The sequence below is a fragment of the Aquila chrysaetos genome, chromosome 20, assembly GCF_900496995.4.
Source record: "Aquila chrysaetos chrysaetos chromosome 20, bAquChr1.4, whole genome shotgun sequence".
Classification (NCBI taxonomy): Eukaryota; Metazoa; Chordata; class Aves; order Accipitriformes; family Accipitridae; genus Aquila; species Aquila chrysaetos.
Genome location: NC_044023.1, coordinates 18,823,443 through 18,847,329, shown reverse-complemented (window position 1 = coordinate 18,847,329; position 23,887 = coordinate 18,823,443). Strand labels below are relative to the sequence as shown.

At 40.8% G+C, this 23,887-nt stretch overlaps 1 protein-coding gene across 6 annotated transcripts; it reads left to right on the top strand.

Annotated features, from left to right (window-relative positions):
* Window positions 1–379: 379 nt before the first annotated feature.
* EOGT (EGF domain specific O-linked N-acetylglucosamine transferase) lies at window positions 380–22,124 on the top strand. Of its 6 annotated transcripts, none has more exons than XM_030043991.2 (18): window positions 381–727; window positions 1,325–1,377; window positions 1,502–1,585; window positions 2,177–2,409; window positions 3,372–3,472; window positions 4,012–4,120; window positions 4,212–4,306; window positions 5,436–5,540; window positions 6,712–6,818; window positions 8,396–8,499; window positions 11,099–11,191; window positions 11,934–12,005; window positions 12,530–12,616; window positions 13,799–13,867; window positions 15,197–15,258; window positions 16,903–17,022; window positions 18,451–18,553; window positions 18,933–22,124. In XM_030043991.2, exons 4-18 carry the CDS (start codon window positions 2,200–2,202, stop codon window positions 19,077–19,079), a joined length of 1,584 nt encoding a protein of 527 aa, XP_029899851.1. In that variant the 5' UTR covers window positions 381–727; window positions 1,325–1,377; window positions 1,502–1,585; window positions 2,177–2,199; the 3' UTR covers window positions 19,080–22,124. The 6 variants fall into 6 exon arrangements, with proteins under 6 accessions (XP_040974724.1, XP_029899851.1, XP_029899852.1 ...); XM_030043992.2 differs by having other exon boundaries at window positions 381–737; XM_030043988.2 differs by having other exon boundaries at window positions 381–774.
* The last annotated feature ends 1,763 nt before the right edge of the window (window positions 22,125–23,887 follow it).

Sequence of the window (23,887 nt, the reverse complement as noted above, 5' to 3'; positions counted from 1 at the left end):
CCCGGAGGCTGCGCTTCCTGCTGAGCGGCGGCAGGAAAAGGCCCTTTTTCCTCCGCATCCTGAGACCGCCGTTCCCGGTGCCATACAGCTGCAGCGCTTTATTTCCGGCAGCAGAAGGGAAGACGCGCCGCGCCGGCTACCGCACCGCTTTCCCTTCACGGCCTCTGCGGGGCTGCTCCCCCCGGGGCAGGTGCCGCCCGGCCCGGCCCGGCCCGGCCCAGCTGGCGGGCACCGTCACGGCTCCCCCCTCGCCACGGCCGCCGGGCCGGGGCCGGCGCAGCGGAGGCCGACCCGTGTCCCCCCCCCCCCCGCCCGGTTTCCGGCGAGCGGCGCCGCCGGCCCGGCCCGGCCGGGCTCCTTCCTCCTTCGCCGGCGGCTCGGCGCTCCCGCCGCCTCCAGGTGGGGCGGGCCCCGGCAGCCCTCAGGCCGCGGTTCTCTCCCCGCTGTGAGGGACGGGGTGTGGCGGCGGCGGTGCCGCCCCGCTCCGCTCCTCCGCGGGTGTGAAGGAGGGGCGCGGTGGCGGGGCCGCCCTGGGGGCGGGCGGCGGGCGCTTCCCCCCCCCCCCCGCGGAGCCTGGTGGGGCCGGGCCGGGCCGTGAGCGCTCCCCAGCCCCGGAGAGGCGCCAGCTGCCGCGGCGGCATGAGGATTAAGGCCGTCGGCGAGCGCGTAACGGGAGGAGCGGCCGGTCCCGTGGGCCGCGGGGCTGCCCGGGGCCGACGGGTCTGAGGTGCGGTGAGGTGAGGCGAGGCGCCCGCCGGGGCCTCGGGGCGTGAGGTGAGCGCCGCCGCGGGGGTGGCTCGGGCGGGGCAGCGGCGCCTGACGGGGCTCGCTGTGGGGCCGGGCAAGCGGGTCTGCGCCGGGTCTAGCACGGGGGCTGGGTCCGGTACGGGCTTGGCCGGCGTGGGACAAGCGTGGGTCGGAGGCGGGGTCCGGCTCAGGGTCCGGTACGGACTCGGCGCTAGCGCCGGGGTGTCGGGCGCCTTCCCGAAGCGAGGGATCACCCTCAGCCGGGGCCCGGGGGGACGGGTGAGGGGCGACGCCGATGTGGGGAGCCCCGCAGCGCAAGTGGGGGGTTTGAGCCGGGGATGGGGTGCGGTGTGACCCTGCCGAGGTTCCCCCCCAGCGTCCCGGGGTGCGTGCCGTAGGGAGAGGGAAGCGCTTTCTTGCAGGGATCCGAGTACCTAGATGGGTCAGAAGCGCTCCCAGGCTGTTGGAAGGTTGCTCTCGTTGCTGTGAATGTTCCTCAAGAAGCAGGACTGCGTTCTGAGGAAGCCTCCTTTTGCAGGACGTGTTTTGTAACTCAGCTTTGTGTTAAACCCCCCAGGTTTGTGTATTTGGGAAATCTAAAGCAGATCTGAATCTCCTCAAACCAAACAGGTAAAACTACTTGTATTGTATGAATATTGCTAAAGGCTTCAGTCACAAGCAAGCATGCAAATTTTGGCAAATTATAATGCCAAAAAAGGATTTTTAGATACAGGCCATCCTTTATTTTCCTCAGGAAGTTTAATGGTTCGAAGCAGGGGTGTTTGATGAGAAGGTTGTAGTACCAGAAAGGTATCAAGTCTGCTTTAGAGTATACAGATATGTGTGGGCCTGTAGTTATAATTTGAAGTATATAACTTGGCATTCAAAGTTTTTTTTTTTTTTTAATATGACGTTATCTACTAAAAACAAGCATCCTGAAACAGACTTAAGTTTCACCATTTATTTATGACCGCCTAGTTTTCCTTCAGCTAATGGTTAGTTTCTTCCAAAGTAGAGAATGTATTATTTCTATACTTATTTTTAAACTAAAATTCCTCCTCTTCTCACCCCTCCCCCCCAACACTTTTACATTTTCTTCTTGCTGTCTGGATATTATATACGCTATACTTAGTTTCCACATTTGAACTCTCAGGATCTCTTGGGATTTAGCTAAAGTAAACACACCCATTTTAGTTTGACTGTGAGTTGGTAGTGCGTAATAACCCTCAATGACTAATGATTCAAAGATAATCCTGAGGTAGTACAGTCTAGTCTCTTAGTGAAAGTTTACTTTTCATAGGAAAAAGAAACCACCCCAGAAATACAAGTACAAGTTCTTTGATTATATGACTGACTTTGCCTGAATATTGTCTTGTATTCTTGAAATGTGCTATGTTGCAGATGTGTTAAATGTCTTTTTTTTTTTTTTAAGTACAGAACTCATAGGTTGCCATGTTCATGTTGCTTGTGTTTGGATTGCTACTGCAAGAAATTCTGGCTAATTCCCAAGCTGAAAATCTTACTGTATTCAAAAACATTCCAGAAGAGCCATTATATAGCTACAAAGCTATCAACTTGCCAGATGAGCATATTCCATACTTTCTGCACAATAATCAGCATATTGCTGGCATCTGTAAGCAGGACTCTCGTTGCCCATATCAAGTAGGTTTGCTTTTTTTTGTTTGTTTGTTCAAATGTAATGTTGGGGTGGTTTGTTCTTGGAGTCATAGCAGTTAAAGATGGTGATGAATTGGTCTTCTTGCCAGTTAGTGGGTTCCACTGGGATTTGGAATTGTTGCTCTTGAAATAGATGTACGGGGCTCTTCCTGAATCTGATGCTGCCACAAGACTGGATTTATAACATACTGGTTTGCAAGATTTTTATCCCCCCTCTTTTAATTGTTACAGAGCTGAAATGGTGATCTTAATCTGAATGACTCTTGTGGCTGTGAAAGGTGTTTGAACTAAGTACAGCTAGTAATTTCTAGGCCTGTGATTTTTAGCATGCTGTAGTGCTTTTGTGGAAGTGCCAAGAGTATAGGCAAATCAATGAAATGCTGATTTAATCTTATCCTGTGGTTGCACATAATTCATTCACCTGAAGCAAGGAAAGTGAACCCGAGGGTCCGGGCTGCATGTGGCTCAGGAGCAATTCTAGTGTCTCTCAGGCTGGAGCTGCTTCGTAGAGCTGGGGGTGGGAGCTGCGCTCCCTCTTCTCTGGCTTTCTACAGCACTGCAGAAGCCGATGTTTCTAGATTTGCCTGGGGAGCAGCGGTACCCTCAGCCTGGAGCACTGTGCTTTGTGTGAGCTTAGCTTTGTTATCTATATCTATCAGTGATGTGAAATTTTTGGATTCCTCCTTACTGGGTCAGGAAAGTGGTTGTCCTGGAACAGACATACTAAAGACAAGGATAATGTTGCTGTGCATGCGTGTCCTCTTTGAAGCCTCTGTTGTGCATAAAGAATCTGGGTGTTCTTTCTGAAACTCCGTTTGAAAACAGACCAAACCGAAAGCCTTTTACGCAAGATTTATTAGCGAGAGGTAGTTTATAAGCTAACAACTAACTTAAGTAATTTCCCTTTTTGCAGTTGCCTAACCTGATTCAGTTATTCTGTGTTACAGAAATACTTGAAGAAACTAAAATCCTGCTGGGGTTATGAAAAATCTTGCAAATCAGATTACAGGTTCAGTTACCCAGTGTGTGATTATGTTGAAACTGGATGGTAAGTTTCATTTTAAATGTATAAAGTACAGTACGTTAAAAAAAAAGTATAGTGCTCACTTTCGTATTAGCTGTGAAGTTAACATTATTGTGATATAGAGTTTAAAGGATGGTTCTTTGTGGAGATATGTGTATTTATACATAACATACATCTTTCAACATAATTTAAAAAAAATCTAACTTTTTAAGGAAGAAAATACTGTTTGAAATGCTTCCTGCCACAATGTTTTCATTATTCTGATTTAGCCTTGAATTCAGATTCCTAAAATAACTCTGGATTTCCTTTCTTAGCTTTAAAAACAGAGGAAAAATGTTAAAAAAAATTTATACCCTTTTACGGGAGAATAGCTTTAAATTGTCATTGATGTTTTCACTTACATGCAGCTGATAAGTTGCTTCCTGTTTTGTGTCTTAAATGTCAATAAAGTGACTAGCTGGCTCTTCTGTTCCACTTTCAGTGGAAAAAAATGTTATCTGTTAAAGTTGTTACTAGGCTTGAGCAAGGGACCTTGATTTTTTTCTCTCTCCTTCATATACCAGGGCAAGTGACATTGAGACAGCCCAACAAATATTCTGGAAACAAGCTGACTTTGGTTACATTCAGGAGAGGCTCAATGAAATGAAAACCCATTGTAAGCCTGCAGCAACAGTAGGTATTTCTGATAGATATGATACTTTTAACTTGTTTTTAAATGCAATTTTTGTTATTGACGAAATCCTACTTGTTCTTTTCTTAACAGGGAGATTCATCTCTGACCTGTTCTCAGTACCTTCAGCATTGCAGAGCAACAAACTTGTACCTTGATTTACGAACTGTAAAGAGAAACCATGACAGGTGTCTGATTTGCTTGTGTTATAGTAAAACCAAGGGATGGCAGGGAAAAGGACTTCAGAATTTGTTTAACAAAGCTGGTGTGCTTGTTGCCATGGGCTTTACTGCTGATCAGAGACTTGTTGCTGAAGTCCTGTTGAGATCTACACCTCTTGATTGCTGTCCGCTGCTGCTGCTGTCAGCAGTACAGGTTGTTTAAAAACCTAAGCTTTTAGTTCTATGGAATGATGTTGGATGATTGAAATCCTCCCTTCTGTCAGAAGGGAGGAAGACTTTTCTGTGTCTTTGGTCACATCCTTTCTTGATCAGGTGATGTGCAAAGTAGAATTGTTTTTTTATGAGGCACCGAGAAGACCTTTCCTACGCTAGATGCCTTTATGCCAGAACCAGGAATTACGTTTTTAGATACAGTGAGACTGAAGAGAGATCTGAACCTGGATCTCCCACATCTCAAATTAAAATGCTACATATTGGAAAACTGCGTAAAAACCCCCATGCTACTGATGCTGGCATCATGCATTTTTCCTTCTGCCTTATCTTTGAAGTCAGTGTCTTGGGCACATGACTTGAAAAGAGCTGGTTCATGACTGTGATGCTGATACCCGTCAGAATGGGTTTTGTCATTTTCTCAGTCTATCCTAAAAGCTAATTTAGACAGCGCTTTTAGTTGGCAATTTGTTTTCAGGAAACCTGTTCTTGCACCTCACTCCTCGTATGTTGTATAAAATTCTTGGGTTACTAACTGGGTTGTGAAATCTGAGGTGAATTTCAGTGTGAATTTGTTATTAAAAACAAACAAACAAAAAACCCAACTAATGATGCTCCTGTAAGTAATCATCTAGCAAAATCTAATTAAATTACTCATTTGAGTATGTGGAAATGATTCCTAATAACGTTCTGGGTGGATTAGTGCTGTTTTCTAAATTGCCGTGTAGAACTCCAAGGACACCACTATCTTTATTTGGGAATTGTGGGAAATGCTTGATTTATGCTGAATAAAATCCTCAGGTTTTAAATATGTACGAAGCACCTTGCTGAATTGTGACTAACTAGCACTGGCTTGAGTATGTAATTGAGATTGCAGAGCACTTTGTAGCACAAAAGCTGATAGACTTTTACTAATTTGCATTAGATTCAAAGAAGACTTCTTCCAGAAGGGAGAAATTGGAGGTCATTGCACCCTCAACGTTCAAGCATTTTTGGCTGAAGGTCAACGCAAGAGCCCTTTGCAGTCTTGGTAAGAATCACTTCTCAAGGCTGCTTCCAAGTTCACTTACTAATTCTTTTTTATTTTTTTTCATTGGCATTAGCAGCTGTGTGGATCACAGCTTATGTATCAGCATACTGAGGAAATAGTTGCTCCTTTCTAAGGTCAATTTGAGAGTTCATATTAGGTACCTCTGATAATTACATCTATGCAGAATGTTCTAAACTATGCTATGTGTAATTGTGTCCTGCCTAATCTATAGCAGCAAAAGATCTGAAAATGTTTTGTAATTTGAAGTTCTAACCTTCAGATGTTTTCCGGACAAGATGCTGGTTCTATGCCTAATCTGTTTATAGAAAGAGACGATTGTTTTGTTGCGAAATGCCTTGAAGTTTGTACTTGTGTCTTAGTTCAAACAGTCCTTGGTGATGTTGGGGCCAACGCAATGCCTGATCTGGATATGTATTCATATGGTGTTCCCAGGGAGCCTGTGTTTGGAATGTGAAATGGACAATAGTCTACAGACTGAGTAGGAAGTGCAGAGGGTGCTTTGTGGTAGCTGGTTAAGTATCACAGGTTGCATGTTAGCACTTCAAAGCTGCCTTGCCAGTTAATTGGCGAAACAGGAAGGAATTTGAGCTATTAAGGTCCATAAAAGAATTCATTTTTATGCTTTTCTCGTGTTTTCATGTTTTTTCTCATTTTGCATAGATGGTCAATTTTGGTTAAGAATAGCTGCAGAGGAGGAAAAGACTTTTCTTCTCTACCTGCTATTGTCATCTCAACTGCTCATCCTTGTTTAGATCCAGGAATAATAAATATTGCATCTACATTCACTATTCTGACCAAAGCATGAATATCTTGCTGAAGTGTCTTTGGCAATGCAGATCAAGTTGGATAGACCCACAGATCTAGGCTCTAAGGCTCTTTGTTACATCTCTACTGCCTTGATTTGTAGATCAAAGATGCTGTTCGCTCCTGAGATCAAAGGCAGTGTTTAACCTCTTGAAGCTCATAACCTGAAGAACCTTCCATTACAATTTCAAATCATTAAAATGATTGTCAGACTCTATATCAGTTTTCAGCAGTCCCGTTAAATCAAATGGACTGGATGAACAGTTACAAAATCTTAGATGGATGAAGTACATTTGTTTAAGTGTGTTAATGACAGAGCATGTTCTGTGTGATTGAATCTTTGTAGGTTTGCAGAACTCCAGACATTTACTGCATTAAACTTCAGGCCCCTAGAAGATGGGAAGTGTGACGTTGTTATTGAAAAGCCAACGTACTTCATGAAATTAGATGCAGGTAATTGGTATCTTTAGTTTAGTTTTTTTTCTCCTGCAGTACTGCAGTAAAAAGAGCCCATATCCAACTTGCCCATCTACATTATGCCTTTGTGATTGTCAAGTTCACTTGTAATGTATTTTTATTTTTGAAAAATGATATGACTTTTTCATTCCTTTTTTTCTGTAGTTCCATTGATGAACTCGGAAACTTAAATTTAAAAATCTTACATTTTCCCAGAGATGGTTAAAAAAAAAAAAAATCAGAAAAATTTCCTGCCGCTTGTCTTGAACAGTCATTCTCTTGACTGTGTTTTGACAGTCTTTGTGCCAAAGGCCTTTCTGTGCAGTCTTTGATTTTGGCTGTTTCTGGATGACAGGTTTCATACCATGAAACACAAGGTATGAGTGTATGTGTCTTGTAGTATGTGTTCAGTAACTGAGGGTTCTGTGCGTATTGAATGATATGGAAGAGGAAATGGTATTCAAAGAGGGGCAGCACTCAAGCATCTTTAGGAATCAGCTAGTGGTATCTGACATTTTTTGAAGTTCACCAACCTTTTTGTTCATGCAGCATGTTTTACAGACAGATGTTAATCAAAGAGGGTGTTCAGGATATAGACATACAAACAAGCTGCTGTGGGGTAACCTATGGTTTAAACTGGGTAGTTGTCTGCTGTGTTCTGACGCTGTGACATACTGCAACTGTAAACTTCCCCTGCAGTCCAGTATCTTATATTTTAGGCAAAGTTGTTGCAGGCCCCTGAACAGTTACTGTGGAAGAGTTGCTGTGCTGTCAATTTGTACCTTTGAGCAGGGTGGTCTAGCTGTAGCTCAGGAGGCGATTTTGTCCAGCTCCTTTGTTTTAGGGGAGGCGGGGGAAAATTGCTGTTTGAGCAGTATAGGAAACCCGGCAGCCTGTTCCTATCATGGCAGCTCCTTTTGGTCAGAAGCTTAGAAACAGGGGCTGTGTGCACATGGTTCCAAAACTGGGATCTGGTCTTCACTAGCAAGAAAACTGGATTACGTTACCTCCTTTGTTTCATGGTAGTTTTTTATGCGCCATGGTCTCAAGGTATTAGCTTAAGAAACCAAGAATGAGCAAGAATGCTCTGAGAAAAAACCTGAGGAATTACTTGGGCTTTGGCTCCTGTGCAAGTACAAGTTCTGTCTTGTAGTCCTGCAGACAGAGCTTCCCTTAACCCTAATAAAGCAGAACCAAGATCAGTGCCGAAGGCCTGTTTTTAAAGTTTCCTCTATGTCTAACTAGCTATTGTTAAAGCAGTAGTTGCTTTCATATAATTCAGAAAGCAGCTGCAGAGTGCAATGAGAAATAGCACGTGAAACTTATCTTTTTCTTATGCTGTCTTTTGGCTGCTCTTCTAATTTCTCTGAACTTTTAAAAAACACATTTTACTTCAGATTTCTTATCTTGATTCCTTCCCCTATATGCCTTTTTTAGGGTGTATAAGAAGCATTCAGTCAGAAGCAGGGGAAAACTAATATAAAATGCAGGATACTACTAAGGAAAAAATGCATGAACCAATAAAAAGTGGAGCGAGTAATGTAGTATTTTGCTAACAATTCTTTCTTTCTCAGGTGTTAATATGTACCATCACTTCTGTGATTTCGTCAATCTTTATATTACACAGCATATAAATAATTCCTTCAGTACTGATGTCAACATAGTCATGTGGGACACTGTAAGTCTGCTGTGCTTTTAACATTTGTAATCGGTTGTATCTCTGCTTTATAGAGGCTCTGAAGCTTTTAGTAGCCAATCCTTAGCTTTCTTGTGGGCTTAGCCACGTGGAACTGGTAAGTTTTTGGATCCTGTCAATACAGGTGCATGAACAATAGTCAGGGAACAGATTTTCCACAATAAACCACGTGCTGTTTGAACACTACTCTGTAGCTCAACTTTTGCTACTACATAATTATGCCTTTTTTTGGTGTCACCTCAAAAATAACATGATCTGTATTTCTAATGTGTAGCATTTGAACGTTTCATGCTGTTTTCTGTAGACTTTTTTCTCTGAGAATATTGACGTAGATTTACTCAAAACTGTTTCTTCTATATTTAAAAAGAAACGCAGCCTTGCATCTTTCTAAATCAGTAAGGTGCAGCCTGTAATAAAGAAAACAACTAAATGAAATCCTTGTACATATCAAAACAGGGTTTAATACTTAATTCCTTTAAATAGCCTTCTTGCAGTTCCTTCTCTCAATCACCTCTTAGAATGCCATGATGACATATAAACCAAATTTTTAAGTGGGGCTATTTCTGCTGCACTGCTGAGTTGAAACCGTGACTGTGTTTGAGAGTAATATTAGTTTTACTGGCCAGTATTTCAGTTGTGTAGGAGAGTTATAAACTAAACAATGAAAAACTAGGCAATTTGTAAAATGCCAGATAACATGTGTAATCAGGTCCGGAAATAACACAGTTCTTGACTATGATACTGTCCCATGCCTGTCTTGTTCTCATAAAATACTGGGGTTTCTTTCTGAATATTTACTGCTAGGACAACTAATATTCAATACAGAACTGCAAATATCCCCTGCGTGCTATTTAATGAGAAACCTCTTTGGTTAGAAGAGACCCTTTTTTCTAAATATTTTACATTTTGAAAGCTAAAGTAAACCCACCTGCCAGATAAGCAAGCTCTCTAAATGTTATGCAGGGACCTATTAATCCAGCTCTGATGGCTTTCCGAAAAGATCAGATGTCAGACAGCATTGTAAATTACTTTGAAAAGCAACTCTTTGTCTTATATCGCGTTGTTGAATCAAATAACTCTTTCAAATATACCATTCAAAGTAAGTACTGTCACAGTACTATCATTTTAAATAAGTCCTAACTTCTTGGCCTGCTTGAGTTCATTACCATGTACAACCAGATGATGGCACCAACTAACTGCTGAACTGTCCATGCTGATCAAAAGACGGACTTGAGCTTATTATTCATTCTCTTTCTTTTCCGTGATGTAATTAGATTTGGCCATACATTCTAGCTACTGTAGAATCAGTGCACTGTTCTTGTTAAACAGTAATGCCCTTAGATGTGGGTTAAACAAAGCAGAAAACGAGTAGGAAATCTACTGGGTGTTGATTAGTAGACTGTCTCTGCAAATGCAGGAAAGCAATGTTTATAAAGCACTTTTAAGGAGAGCAGATAGCATTAGAAAGTAGTATTTTCAGTTTTGGAGATCAGTTCTCTACTTCTAATCTTGAAGAGCAGTTCTTGTAATACAGATGGCCAGAAAGTAGTATGGATTGTAAAATTCATTGAAACTTAATGGAAGAAGAAGGGGAAAGGGAAGGAAGCACCTCTTCTAGTGAAGGAAATCTGGCACCCTTTAGGTTCTCTTACATTTCACTAGATGTCTGCACTCTTCTGCTGTCATTGATAGTCTTATTTTCAAATTTCTTGTTGAGAATGTTTCCATATAGTTTTCCAAGCAGCCTGAACTAGCTCCAGAGTTGAAAGGAAGCTTTAAGTGAGAATCTGCACCAGGACTACTGAGGTCATATTTATTTGCATTCAAAGAGCAAGAGATGGTGACTCTTAGCCCTCAAATGTCTAGAAAATGTTACGAATTTGAAGGCAAGAGCCCCTGCTGCTAGGCCAATGTTGTGGGGAGTAGATGATTCCTAAAAGGGTCTCCAGAGCATTGCTGCAAAGGGGGAAGTTTTATAATGCCCTGTAGAGAAACTTCTTGGTAGTTTGTCAAAGTAATGCAAAACAGTTTCCTGGCTGTTTCTTCCATCAGATTAGATCATTGCCTTCAATTTGTGATATAGGTGATGATCCCAGAACAGAGGCAAACGTGTAACAGGCTTGTTGTGACTTTTTACTTCAAACGTTACTGCTGCACTTGAATTCCCAGGTGGTTTTTTAGTCTCAGAAGTTGAGGTTTATGCTTTCTACCATCCATATGTTTGTTACTTCAAATTTAACTTGTGTTCTGTTGTCTCTGAGGAAAGTAGTAGGTACCCCTTTCTCCTAACTCAGAAAGTCTAATCTGCTGCTGAAGAACTTGTCTAGATTGCTAATTTATATAAGTGTTATATTAAAAATTAACTACCTGACAGGTAATTTGAGTTAACTGCCATTGTAAATGTGGGGTTCAGCATTCTGTAATGTCTGTGTTCTGTGCTAGGCTGTCTTAGGTGTCATGGTGGCGATGCGCATATTAACTGTATGTTAAAACTTGTATATAGTACTTGTAAATCATGAAGAGAGTTTTTATATGCATTTATGTAATCATTATGCCCTTGTGTGTTTTCCTTTCCTCCTAGAGTTCATATGGCTATGGCGACCTGTTCAGTGAGACATGGAAGGCATTTACTGACTATGAAATTATACACTTGAAAACCTTTGACTCTAAGAGGGTATGGAATTTTATATTTTGTTTTAATTCATAGTCACTAGGTAGTAAATATGACAGCTTCTCAAGCCGCTTGTGGATATGGGTGTTTCAGAGGAAAGCATTAATACTTTCCATGCATGTTTAATTTGCGTAATATGAGTATTCTACCTTACAAACAAGAGATAGAGCTGTAACCTAATTCTGTGGCATATCTATGCTTTTTATAGATAGACCTAACTTTTGTGTCTTCTAAGAGGTGATATTTAGGTATTGGTTTCAATTCTGCAGGACCCACTGCTGAAGTTAAGGATTTTCAAATGGTACTGTCTTTCTGAGTCTTCTGATTCCTACTGAGGTGTTTATCTTCCCCTGCAACTGTTAGTATACCTGCTGCTTATCATTAAAAAAATTTTTAGTCCCACCAAAAAATGTACCCGTTAATTCAGAGCTCATTTTAGTCTCTTAAATCCCTTAAAGCCTGTATTAAACTCTCTAATCTCTAACTGGTTCATGTTTGTTCTGTTTTGGGGGTGGTTTTTTTTAATCTCTTCCCACACTTGCATCTGTAGCATCCTAAGTGAGAGCTCTTTTGGGATCAGGATTGTCTTTGTTCTATTCATTTGCACAGTGAAGGAAGTGAGGATGTTCTTGACAGGAGCATGTAATTGCTAGCTCATTATAAGCAGTGATCCCACTGAATGAGCACGGAATGTGCCAGCGGAAGGTAGCAGTGCAGTGTAACTTCTTGTGATCTTGCTTTGCAGGTATGCTTTAAAGAAGCAGTCTTCTCATTACTGCCTCGAATGCGATATGGCTTGTTTTATAACACGCCATTGGTGAGTTCTTTTTATCCATCCACTGTGTTAACTAGATGTGTGTGTGACAGTATAAAACCTAAGCTAATGAATCTCTCAAATACCTAGCTCAGCTATCATGAAATGTACTGCATTGGAAGTCTGTGCAACTCCAAATGAAATGATCTTCCCTAAAGATTATGATTTTGAAGTTACTTTAGCTGGTTGTGTGCAATCTCCTATGTCACAGCTCATGAGATGCGTATTATTTCTCTTTAATGGGTGGACATTGTGAACTTACTGGTATTTTTGCAGAGCACAAGAGCCTGTACACTGACAGACTTTCCCAAGGGTATTAGCTCATGCATTCAGGCTGTAACACTGTAGAGACAGTTATATTTCTTTCTAAATCAAAGTGCCACTTGTGTTGCAGTGAATAGTGACATGTTTAGCGCAGTGCATGATACTAGGCTTTTGTTCCACAAGAATGGCAAAAGGCTGATCATAAAGAGAGGTTTTCTGAGCAAAATAAGTTTTTGTATTAACAATTGCTTTTTTAATTTCAGATCTCTGGCTGTCACGGTACAGGGCTATTTAGAGCATTTTCTCAGCATGTGTTACACAGATTAAATATCACACAAGAAGGACCCAAGGTATGATAGCTGAATAGTAAAGTTGTAAAATGGAGCTGGTGGCTCTTACCAGAGAAACAGCATTAGCAAGCTGGACTCAGTGGGGAATAAGGACATATCGTGCACTTTTTGTCCTTTCCTGTGATGCTTGGGATTTTTTTTTCCTGTAAGTCAGCCTGTTCTATAAAGGCCTTCAGCAAACATTTGTGTATGTTTGTGAAAGTTGCCCTCGTGCCCTATTTCCATAGGACAGAATTTAGAACATCTTCCTTCCAACCCTAGGACCTCTTCCTCATCTCTATTCTCTGTGCTCAAGGCCTTTGTGTCCTCCTAGTTAAGCAAGATCCATGGAACGTGGTCTCTTCTGGAGCATACTGACAAGGTGCTGCCCTTGGGTCCAGTAGAGGGGATTCCACAGAGCAATGCAGTGAGCTTGCTCTCTGTCGATCCTCATGGTTACTGCTGAGCTCAGGTCAGAGGAGGAAATGATTGAATCTGGTCCTTCTGATCTCTGCCCAGTACCATCTGCCTGGCCCTGGGCTTCTCTGCTGTACACACTGGTAGTTTTTGCAAGCTGTTGCAATGGCTGCATTGATCGATACGGCAGTCCTGGGCTGCTTGAAGTATTTGCTAGAGAGTAGCCTACATATTATCGCTGAGGGGCACACATTCAAGGCACTGCACAGGCATTTAGTTATGCTTCTCCTGCTGACACTAATGGGACTCATGCAGTTAAATCTCTTTATTTCACTTGGAACACTTACCCCTGTGAGTCCAATTAATTTAAAGAGCTAAAAGGAGGAACTGTTATAGAAGTAAAATATTTTTTTCCAAGCATCTTGTGCGCAAGCCATCCTGAAAGCTGCTTTCCTGCTTTCAAAAACTTCCATATAATGTGTAATACAAAGGCTCTTTTGTACTGAATAAAATAAATCTTTAAGAAAATGTTTTATTCTTTGTTAATAGTCAGACTTTCAGAAAGTTTTTGACACTTTTAATTTTTTGGAAAATATGATGTGAATTTTAAGGTGGTTACATCATCTATTACATGGGGAAGAAACATATTTAGTTGCTCAAATAATTGTCAAAAGTAAATATGGAGGTGTTTGGGTTGGTTTTGGGGGGTTTTTTGTTTGTTTGGTTGGGGTTTTTTTTTGTGAGATCTGCCTCATAGCTAATACACTGCTGCTTCTTTCTTTTTAGGATGGGAAAATTCGAGTCACAATACTTGCACGCAGTACAGATTACCGGAAGATATTAAACCAGAATGAGGTGTGGTCCTTTTTACTTTTAAAACAAATTTATCAGAAGTTAAATTTTGCTCATTGAATTGATATTTTTTTTTTTTTTTCAGGAGCAGCCAAGACATCTATCTGCTGACAAATCTTGGACAAATATGTTCAGTGCTAATATTAATTTCTTCTAATATGTCTTCTAGCCAGTCTCCATTTCTGTACACCAGACACTGAACCTTGCTGCCCTTTTTAAATATCCAGTGGAAGACTACAGATGTAATACTAAAAGTATTTCCTCTTAACAAACAGACACTGCAGCGCTTCTGATAAAATTAAATTATTTCGCTTTCAGATTATCTCTTTTATTTCTAGCATCCCCAGTGTTGAAGACTCTAACAAAAACCTTTGTTATGCTTGCAGATTAAAATGCTTAAGCTATTGTCTCTGAGTACGTGCATTCAAAACTTAATGAATTTTCATATTGATTCACGTTTTTGAATCATGCAACTTAATGGATTTATGCTGTAGCTTCTATGTGGTGAAATGATAACATCTAATGTTTTCATACCTGTCTTCATCCTTAGCTGTTAGTGCCTGACAAAAATGAATTGGCATTATCATCCCCACCTTATGTAGGAAGAAACTGAGGCTTGTTTGATGCAATAGCTCAGTGGCAGAATAGACAGAGTGCAGAAAGTTAGATTTGTGCCTTATCTGGTAGGCTGTCCACAGTGCATGCCTACACTGCTACATGTAGTGTGTTTTCTGGTAATGAGCACATGACAGAAAGGGAGAAGTTAATCTTATCTTTACCACACTTTTGTAAAAGAAAATACTTGGCTCTTTCTCCGTCTTCTGCTGGCTATGGATTGGAGACTTAGAAGAAGCCCTTTTAGGTTAGAAGGCCAGGCTCTAACCTGGTTTCACTTCTCATTTGAGTAGGAGTCTGACCTAGTAAGGTGTTTTTGAAAATCCTTCTAGCTACCAGTTTGCTTCTTTAGGAATTGGAATATCTTTTGGAAATCCAACCACATCTTCCCACTATTCCTGACAGAACTCCTACTAGTTTGAGTGGTTTAGGATTGGGTCCTGGAGCATGTAGAAGGCAACAGTAGCCTCTGTGAGAGTGCAGGAGATCTAAGTCTCCCCTCCAGGGGTTGCTCTGCCAGGAATAATGTATGTATTTTAGGTGGGAAGGCACAAAACGAGGGGTACTGCTCCTTTATGTGTCAGTGACAATATGTTCTGTCTCACTTGTTGTAATTCCCTGGTAGGGAGAAGGAGTGTGTAATATGATCAGGAGTGCAGGGGAGGAATTAATTGAAGGAGAATACCAAATCATTGTCTTTTTATTTTTCCTCCTTAGCTTTTAAGTGCTTTGAAAACAGTATCGACGTTGGAGGTCAAAGTGGTAGACTACAAATACAAGTACGTAAGTTGGTAAAAGAAACTAGTGTGATCTCATGCTGCCTATGGCTGGTGAAAGCTGTTTGCAGGCAAAGCTACGTATGCCCCAATGTCTAACCTTTGCAAAATCCAAGAACTGGTAAGGAAGGAAGAATGTTACTGAGGGAGTGGTAGGTGAGCTAGTTAAGCACTTCCATCCCATGATGCAGTACTTGGGAATGAATCTCTATAGAGTTAGTAGGCTCAGGTTAAAGCTACTATATGATAAGCAAGTTTTGAAATTATTTTCCTTCTGTTTCCTCCGTTCTCCCCAAACCAGTTGTGTTCCCATCACCCTTTTGGATTTGCTAATGCTCCGCACTAAGTGCGGGTCAACAGGGATGATGCTGGTGTCATATTTTATATGACCCTTAGTTTTAGTAATGAGTACTAACTCGCTTATTTGCAGCTCTGGTGGCCCCTGAAGACACCACCTGAGGTCAATTCGTGGTGCCCGTATGTAGTAGGCACTGTGCCAGTAAGAAATGGCTTGAAGAAAAAGTTCCCAAGAGGTGTATGCCTGTGCCAAATGGCAGCAGCTCCCATCTACTCAATGGTGCTGTCATGGATCATGCAGAGAGAGTGAGAAACTGAAGATCAGTGTTTTGACCAAAGCAGAGACATTGTGAGGAAGTTGAGTTGCTTCTGATTCCCTTGTCAATGAAAGCACTTGAACAGTCTAGTAATAGAAGAGAGGGTGGATACCCTTGAGAGGGCATCTGGACCATCCCACTTGAAAGCATGACCAAGTGGTAGTTCCACAGTTCCTGTGCTTGTTGAAACTGTTTGTGGTACCATTCAGCATTGCAGATTTCCACAGCTATCGTCCAGCATCAATGTCATCATAGTTAGAAGGGTTTCCCTGGTGTCTGCCCTTACAGCAGTTTAAGCTTTCTTGTTGCGGTTTAAGCCGGTTTCTTTCTACTCTCTTCCAAATGGTCAGAGAGGATGTTATTCTTTTCATTTTTAATGTATGAATTGTTCATACACAAATGAAGCCTGTTGTAATTTCCGTTTCCAGTTGTCTGTCTTCTCTTACAATTAAGTACCTTTAGTCTGTTCTTTCCTTGTGTGCCCAGGGAACACCTGGTTATTTAAAGAGACTACTTTATTTGGAGCTTACAGTCAAAGGATGGGAGAGAGTTACAGTTCCAGGAGCTGAAAAAGGCCTGGTCTCCTTATTTCTGCTTGATACCCTATGCATAAGTTCAGGTTGGATATCCAGACCTTTAGTTGGGAATTGTATACTTCTATGTTACATTAAAAACAGTTTAGGTCCTTCGTGTTGGGGTTTTTTTAAAGGAGGTAATGCAAATTTTTTTTTTGAAAGGCAAGTAAAAAAACCCCAAACTTACAAAAACTTTAACTTGTAAAAAAAAAAAAAAAAAAAAAATTCAAATTTTTGGAACAGACTCGTGTGAAGTTTTGAAACCTGTCTGTGTTTCTTTTAATTCCATGCTGAGTTATTGCTGGCTGCAGCATTTGTGGTTCTTAGTATTTTTCCTTGAAAAATCAATTCTTTCTTTCAGTATTCCCTTAAGTTAATTTTGCACTTTCTACATGTAACTAATTCTTGCTGAGATGGATAGGCATGCCAGATCACCATTTTTGTTGTGTTGTCTGCAGGGAACTTGAATTTTCAGAGCAATTGAGAATTACCCACAACTCTGATATATTCATTGGGATGCATGGAGCTGGACTTACCCATTTGCTCTTTCTACCAGACTGGGCTGTTGTTTTTGAACTGTAAGTCTGTTTCTCTCTCTTTCCTCTCTTATACCACAACTGCTAATATCTGTTCATATGTGTTAATGAAGCACTTTCCCTTGCTAGTAGTTGACTATGAATGTTTGTCTTGCATCCTCGTCTAGACTATTTTTGGCAGTATCTTCTGGGAATCAAAAGTGAGGAAGCTTTCATTGTAAAATATAGTGTAACTATATCCTACAGGTTTAGCCTGTGATTTCTTAAGATGCCGTGGTAGAAATAAAATGCAGCCTTGTCAACAATTGCTTGGGGAAAATGGCAACAAAAGAGAAAGCCTCACTGGTTAGATTCTGCCTGGTGAGTCTGAGATTTAATGGTATTTTGGTGATCCAGGTGAATTGATTACATAGGATGCATGTCCAGGGTGTTAAAGAACACCCTGAAGGTTATTTATATATTCCTTTCTATGCTCAGGACATGAGCACCAGCTTGCTGGCCAAGCTTAGCTGAGTGTCATTCTGTTTTACCTAAATTTCTCTAGTAGCTTCTTTTAAAATGTATTTTCGTAGAATCCTAGAATAGTTTGGGTTGGAAAGGACATTGAAAGGTCATCTAGTCCAACCCCATGCAATGAGCAGGGACATCTTCAACTCGATCAGGTTGCTTAGAGCCCCGTCCAACCTGACCTTGAATATTTCCAGGGATGGGGCATCTACCACCTCTCTGGGCAATCTGGGCCAGGGTTTCACCACCCTCATCGCAAAAATTTCTCCCTTATATCTAGTCTGAATCTACCCTCTTTTAGTTTAAACCATTATGACTTGTCCTATTGCAACAGGCCTTACTAAAAAGCCTGTCTTCATCTTTCTTATAAGTTCCCTTTAAGTACTGAAAGGCTGCAATAAGTTCTCCCCAGAACCTTCTCTCCTCCAGGCTGAACAACCCCAACTCTCTCAGCCTTTCTTCATAAGAGAGGTATTCCAGCCTTCTGACCATTTTCATGGCCAAATTTGGTTGCAAAGTATGGTTGTTAATAGGCACCCCATTTCTATAGAACTAAACAAAAATGCTGCACACTTCTGAGAAGAGCACCGAATTCTCCATCCTGGGAAATTCTGCTTAAAGCCTCTGCTGTGGGAAGGCTGTGGAGCTGGTGCTTTGCAGCATAATCTTGGCTTGAGAGCATTTTGTCCAGTCTCCAAGTAAGTACAGAAACCCATGCCCAAGAGCTGCTGCACCTGGACAGGGGCATGCCTGACATGCAGGTGTGCCTCAAACTGCCTCCTAGGCTGCATCTGAAGAACAGATGCTGGCCCTTGTTGTTTTCAGTGGAGTAAGATTTGTCCATGGTTTCAGAGCCTTAGAACTCGACATTTTGGCCTGAAGGCTTTTTTTTTTTCCTGTTTCACCCTGGTAAACTTCAGTACAATCTCTGTGGGTAAATACGATTTTTCTGCCTGCCCCTAGATACAATTGTGAAGATGAACGTTGTTACCTGGATTTGGCAAGGCTGAGAGGCATTCACTACATCACTTGGCGAAAAAGGAATAAAGTATTCCCTCAAGATCAGGTAATGATGGCCACTGCTAGAAGGGTGGGTGCTGTAACTTGAAGCATTTAAAGGTTAACTTGTTTTACCTATCTATGTTCTGATACTTGAAATATGGTTTTCATTCTTTAGACCAAATTAACTTCCCTGTTGTGAGTAAGAAATCATTTGATATTAATGACTGAGGGAAGAAGAGAAATGAAATTAATTGGCCATTAATCTAAGCCATCCATAGCATTGCTGTTATGCAGTTACTTTGCTGACTTCTTTGCCTCAGAGCAGATCAGTGGATCAGAAATAATAAATGAAAATGGCAGATGCTCAATTTTTTTTCTTGCTTTTTGAATGGAAGATGTACTGAATTTTTTTCTGTCTAAAAGGTCTTATTTCATTTTTCTAGGGACACCACCCAACTCTGGGAGAACATCCAAAATTTACAAACTACTCCTTTGATGTGGAAGAATTTATGTACTTGGTGCTTCTGGCTGCAAATCATGTTTCACAGCATTCCAAGTGGCCATTTAGGGTAAAACATGACGAATTTTAAATTCGATTTCTGACTGAAGTATTATTTTTAAATAATGCTCCATAAAAATATTGTAACAACATAAAGCAAAATGCTGGTGTGAAACGTGTAAACCTCTACGAGGGAAATGTCCCATTATTAACTTGTCAAACCATTTCTTAGCACCATACCTTGACCCTCTCCTTAATTCTGGGAGTTTTTGATATGTAAAAACTGTTTTTTCAGAACTCTTTTTGGTTTTTGCACTGTATTTTTACATTTCAAATTCTGAAATACTTGTCTGATATGTCCATCCATTTCATGTAAGATTTTCTGGGGTAGATACTAATCTTGCAATAATTTATGCCTACTATTATTTGAGGAAATCCTAGAGGATGGAGAGTGTTACAGCTTGGTTTCTCAATATAGTCTCTCTGGGAATGAACGAGGCCTGTCAGAGCTCCTCAGTTCCTCTTTTTAAGAAGGTAGATGCTTTTATATTATAGTCCCATACCTGTAAGTAAAATTCTGAATAGGAATTGCCTTCCTATTGTAAGATACTGCCCAGTATGTCATTTGTAGTCGAGTTACACGATGCAGTGGTTCCAGCATGGCTTGTTAGTTCCTTTCCATCACCATCCATGTTATTGCTGTGCTTGTCCCTGTATTGTTTCTAGGTTTGAAGATCTTCCTTTGTATAATAGTGGTTGTAAGAATGAAGTGGTTAAGCAAGCTTTAACTCTTCTTGTTTGGTAGAACAGACACTGCAGACTTCTATTACAGCTTTAGAAACATTTTCAAGTTAGAAAAACATGTCTTATGTTTTTGCATTTAAATATAAACTTTGACTCTTCTCCCTCTGGTTTTAAATGCTAAAATATAACAGGTCTGCTCAGTAGGTTTAGTCAGTCTTCTATCTCAAAGCAGGTAAATCTTTTCCTAAGTGAATACTTAAAATATCAGGTAATCTGGTTGTTTCCTACTTTTTCACATAAAACAGCAGTCTGCAATGGGAAAAATGAGCAAATTGGAATAAAACTTGAGTCTTCTTGAGGATGCTAAAGGGAATGGACTTGTAGTTTTTTATGACAAATGATAGGATGTATACGGTGTCTTTCAGCTGCAGCTGAAAGGAAATGAACTCATGAGGAACCTTGTTCTTGGAGTCATTAAAAGCCTAATCTATTAATATTCTTGTTTTCTCAAAATGTCAAAGAGTCAATCTAGAAAACTTTTGAAAATCCTTCCAAAGCCAGTAGCATAGTTCACTGTTTTCAGTGAAGGAAATACTAAGCCAAAGCCGAGTTCTTTATAAAATTCCCTTCAGAGCTGATGTGTTGGTTCTAGCAGGGGAAAAAAAAGGGAGTAGTTCTGTTGTCTTAAGTGGGGCCAGAAGGATGTGTGGAAGAATCAAGTTCAGTGAGATAAAAAACAGAGTTCTGTGTTAAATTATGGATTTTTTTGAGAATGTATTCCCATGGTAGGCTCGCAGTATAATCATACAGTCTCAGTGGCTTGAAGCAGAGCATACATTTGTATGCAAAAGCAAGACAGTTAAAATAAATGTAAACATTTCACTGGTATAATGGTAGATATTATTGACTTCCATTCTCCAACAGTCATACGCAATTTCACAGAGTGTAGGTGCATTTACTGACCTGCCTATACTGGTAAAGATGAGTTACTGTAAGCATAATTTTTATATAGATCTCTCACGACCTAGATATAGCTGATACTTTAAGGTATCTTGTGTATCTGGTGCAATTCTTAGTGCAGTGTATTGTTTTACTTTAAAGAACCATAGAAGCAAAATTGCACTTCTTGGCATGAGGAAAAAAAAAAAAAAGCCCTTGAGAAATGCAGTTTCCTGTATTTGTATTGTGTGTGTGTGGTTTTTTTACCTTGTGGGATTTTTAAGGAAAAAAAATGTATAAAACTTAAGTCAGTGAAATCTCTGAGTTCAAATGAAACCAACTCAAAATAAAGAAGACATTTAACTATGAACTGTGCACAGATATTTGATAATTTTTTTAATAAAAAGCTTTTTAATAAAAAAAGAAGTGTAAAATTTTTGGTCATAGCTTTACCAGGTTTTAGAGGCAAATGTTTTAAACACTGTTAATTGCATATAGTCATGTGTGTCTGCTTTTTCCTGCCATGACAACCTGATGCTCTGAGGTCTAAACTGATATTCAGATTTATTTGTCTGGGAAACATTCAGAGATAACGCTGTCATCTTGCGCTGATGGCTTTGTTGCCAGGCATTTTAAGATTAGTTTGTGGAAAACATTGGTATATGTTTAACTTTCTGCGCTGCAGATGCTGCTGTTGAAGCCAGTGTGTGAATGCAGGCATGTGCTTGAATTTGTACAGAAGCAGCTGATGAGGAGCTTCTCTTTCAAGCTATGTTAGGACTTGCTAAAACAAGTGGTCGAACATATGCCTGAATGCGTGGAGGAGAGGCTGTGGGGAATTAATCCAAGGGCAGAATATCCTGCCAACATTCACCAGTTTCACTAAATTTGAGTGCAGCATCAACAGTTGATGGCCAACATATTCTTCAGCCTTTGTGGCTTAATATTACTGGGATGAAAATACTATTTTGGTTGATTTAGCTTTACAAATAGTCGCAAAATTATCTTGGCAGCAAAAGGAGGTTTGGTTGGATTAATGGGATTTTGCCAATAAATCCTGAGGGAGAGTTGGGACAACAGCAGAGATCTGGCTCATGACTTTCTTAAAGAGGGTCTGGGACATCTCCATCTGCCTAGAAATTGGAATTTGAGGGAATCCATGAGGCTTTGGGGCCACTTGTTCTTTAGGCAGGGTATAGCTCTGGGTTGTATTTTCCTACCAGACTATAGGAATCTTGTTCCTTGCTACTTCCAATTTTTTTTTTTTGTGTGTGTGTGTGTCTCTCCAGTTTAACTTTAGAATCTGTGTTTAACTGGCACATAGGCATCAGCGTGATGAATATAGTTTTGGGACTTAATGAACGTTGCCAATCCTGAATGCTTACAGGATTGCCTGTGTTTCATGTACAATGTAAACTGAGAGCTGCATTTGAAATAAAAAATAATTTATGGATGCATGTGGTGTCTTTCCTTTTTACTTCAGAAGTCTTCAAGATGTATTTTCAATTTTTTCTTTGTGAAGTTCTGTGGAAGTTGGGTAAGTGTGAGAAATGGTTTGTGATGGGGAGGTGGCAAATCAGGATTATTAATCTTAAGAGTACAATTATAAATATTAAGGCAATACATCCTTTAAAGCAATTAAATAATAATGAAATTGTTTAATTTTTGCTGTTAATCTTGCCAGTTGTACCATTAATGAGATTACTCAGGGTTTAGAATGTCCCTTAATCTTTTTATATTTTTAAGCAGGAGAGAAACTGAAGGAAACGTTCTCCTTGAGAGCTTTTTATCTGCTCAGAAGGGTAAAATGTGAGGGGTAATTTTATTTGATTTCAATGTTGAATAATTGTTTCAATTTGCAGTGTTTTGCCTTGAAGTTGAGCTCTTACTTCCACTCCTCTGAACACACATTTCTAATGGATCGGGCTTTTTGTCTGAAATAAAAGAACTGCTACTAAATACTCTTCTGGCTTTGGCCTTGAAACGGCCCAAGTATCTTGGCTCTTCGTTATTCATTCATGAGTTCCCATCATCTTTCTTGCATTTCAGTTCCTCCTCTCACAGCGTGGGTGTGAGGATGCTGAGCCTGCAGCTACTGAAGCTGCTTGACCTGCTCCGAACGGGAGCTGCTCCTCCCGCCTACAGACTGCGTGGGTCAGCTTGCGTGAGGGCTCTCTACCTCATTTTCAGCCAAAGTCGGCTGCCTTGGCGAAAGCCTGCAGTTTGAACTGTTTGCCACAGACTCATTTTTCCTGTAGATGTGGGCTATGGTGTAAGAGATAGCTGTGTGAGCTGCTCATCTGGTGTGGCAGTACCTCGAAGCAGGTAGACGGGTCTTGGTTGTGGTTGGGGTAACCTTTCTAGAAAAAAAAAAAAAAAAAAAAAAAAAAACCTAGAGCTGGAATAAAATGACTGAGCCAGTCTTGGTGAGCCCAGGTCTGAAGTTTTAGTGACTTCTGTGTTGGTGGAAATGAGCAGTTTACGGTAGGGGTATCTCAAATAGTGCAGCTGATAAAAGCATTTTGTGGAGGTGGGGAGGGAGATGCGCAGAGGGAATGAGGGCTGAGGAGGATGGAGGAACGAGTGAGTGTAAAGGCTGCAGACGGGTAAGAGGGGCAGAGAGTCATTCCCAAGCCTGAGGCTCGGAAGACCTCCATGAATGCGAATTATAAATCAAGTGAAGTGTGTAGAAACCCCATTGGGACAGAGCCAAGAATGAGGGCAGTGAAAACGTTACTGTCATAACCTGCAAGGAGGGACAAAAGAAAGGACTTGAATTCCCCTGGGTCTGAGCCAGGTGAGGAGGGGGGCAGCACCCCCGGCCAGGTGGGGGTCTCGGGGAGAAGGGCCAGGGCCGAAAAACTGGGCTGCGGCTTGCAAGTTGTGCTAGAGAGAGGAGCTGGAAAGGGCAGCGGAGGTTGGCCGGGGGGTGTTTTGCCACAGTTTGGTAGAGCTGACAGCACATTCTCAAACGTATTTTTTATAGGCTGCTGTCCTCTGTTAGAAAAGTGAAATATTTTTATAATATAAATAAAATATATTATTAAAATAATGTTTGTATATCAATAAAATATAATAAATATAATAGATGTAAATATATTTATATATTAATTATAACTTTAACTATTTTTATTACCGTTGCCTTTGGGATAAGGGAATAAAACTCCAAAATAAAGAGCAGAGTGTATCTCTCTCATTTATATTTTCTTGGTTTTC

Coding starts and splice junctions, on each gene's coding strand:
- EOGT (XM_030043989.2), top strand. CDS start 2,200: ATGTTCATGTTGCTTGTGTTTGGATTGCTACTGCAAGAAATTCTGGCT. Junction 4,307..5,435: donor GTAAAGAGAAACCATGACAG/GTGTCTGATTTG, acceptor AATTTGCATTAG/ATTCAAAGAAGACTTCTTCC. Junction 6,819..8,395: donor CTTCATGAAATTAGATGCAG/GTAATTGGTATC, acceptor TTTCTTTCTCAG/GTGTTAATATGTACCATCAC.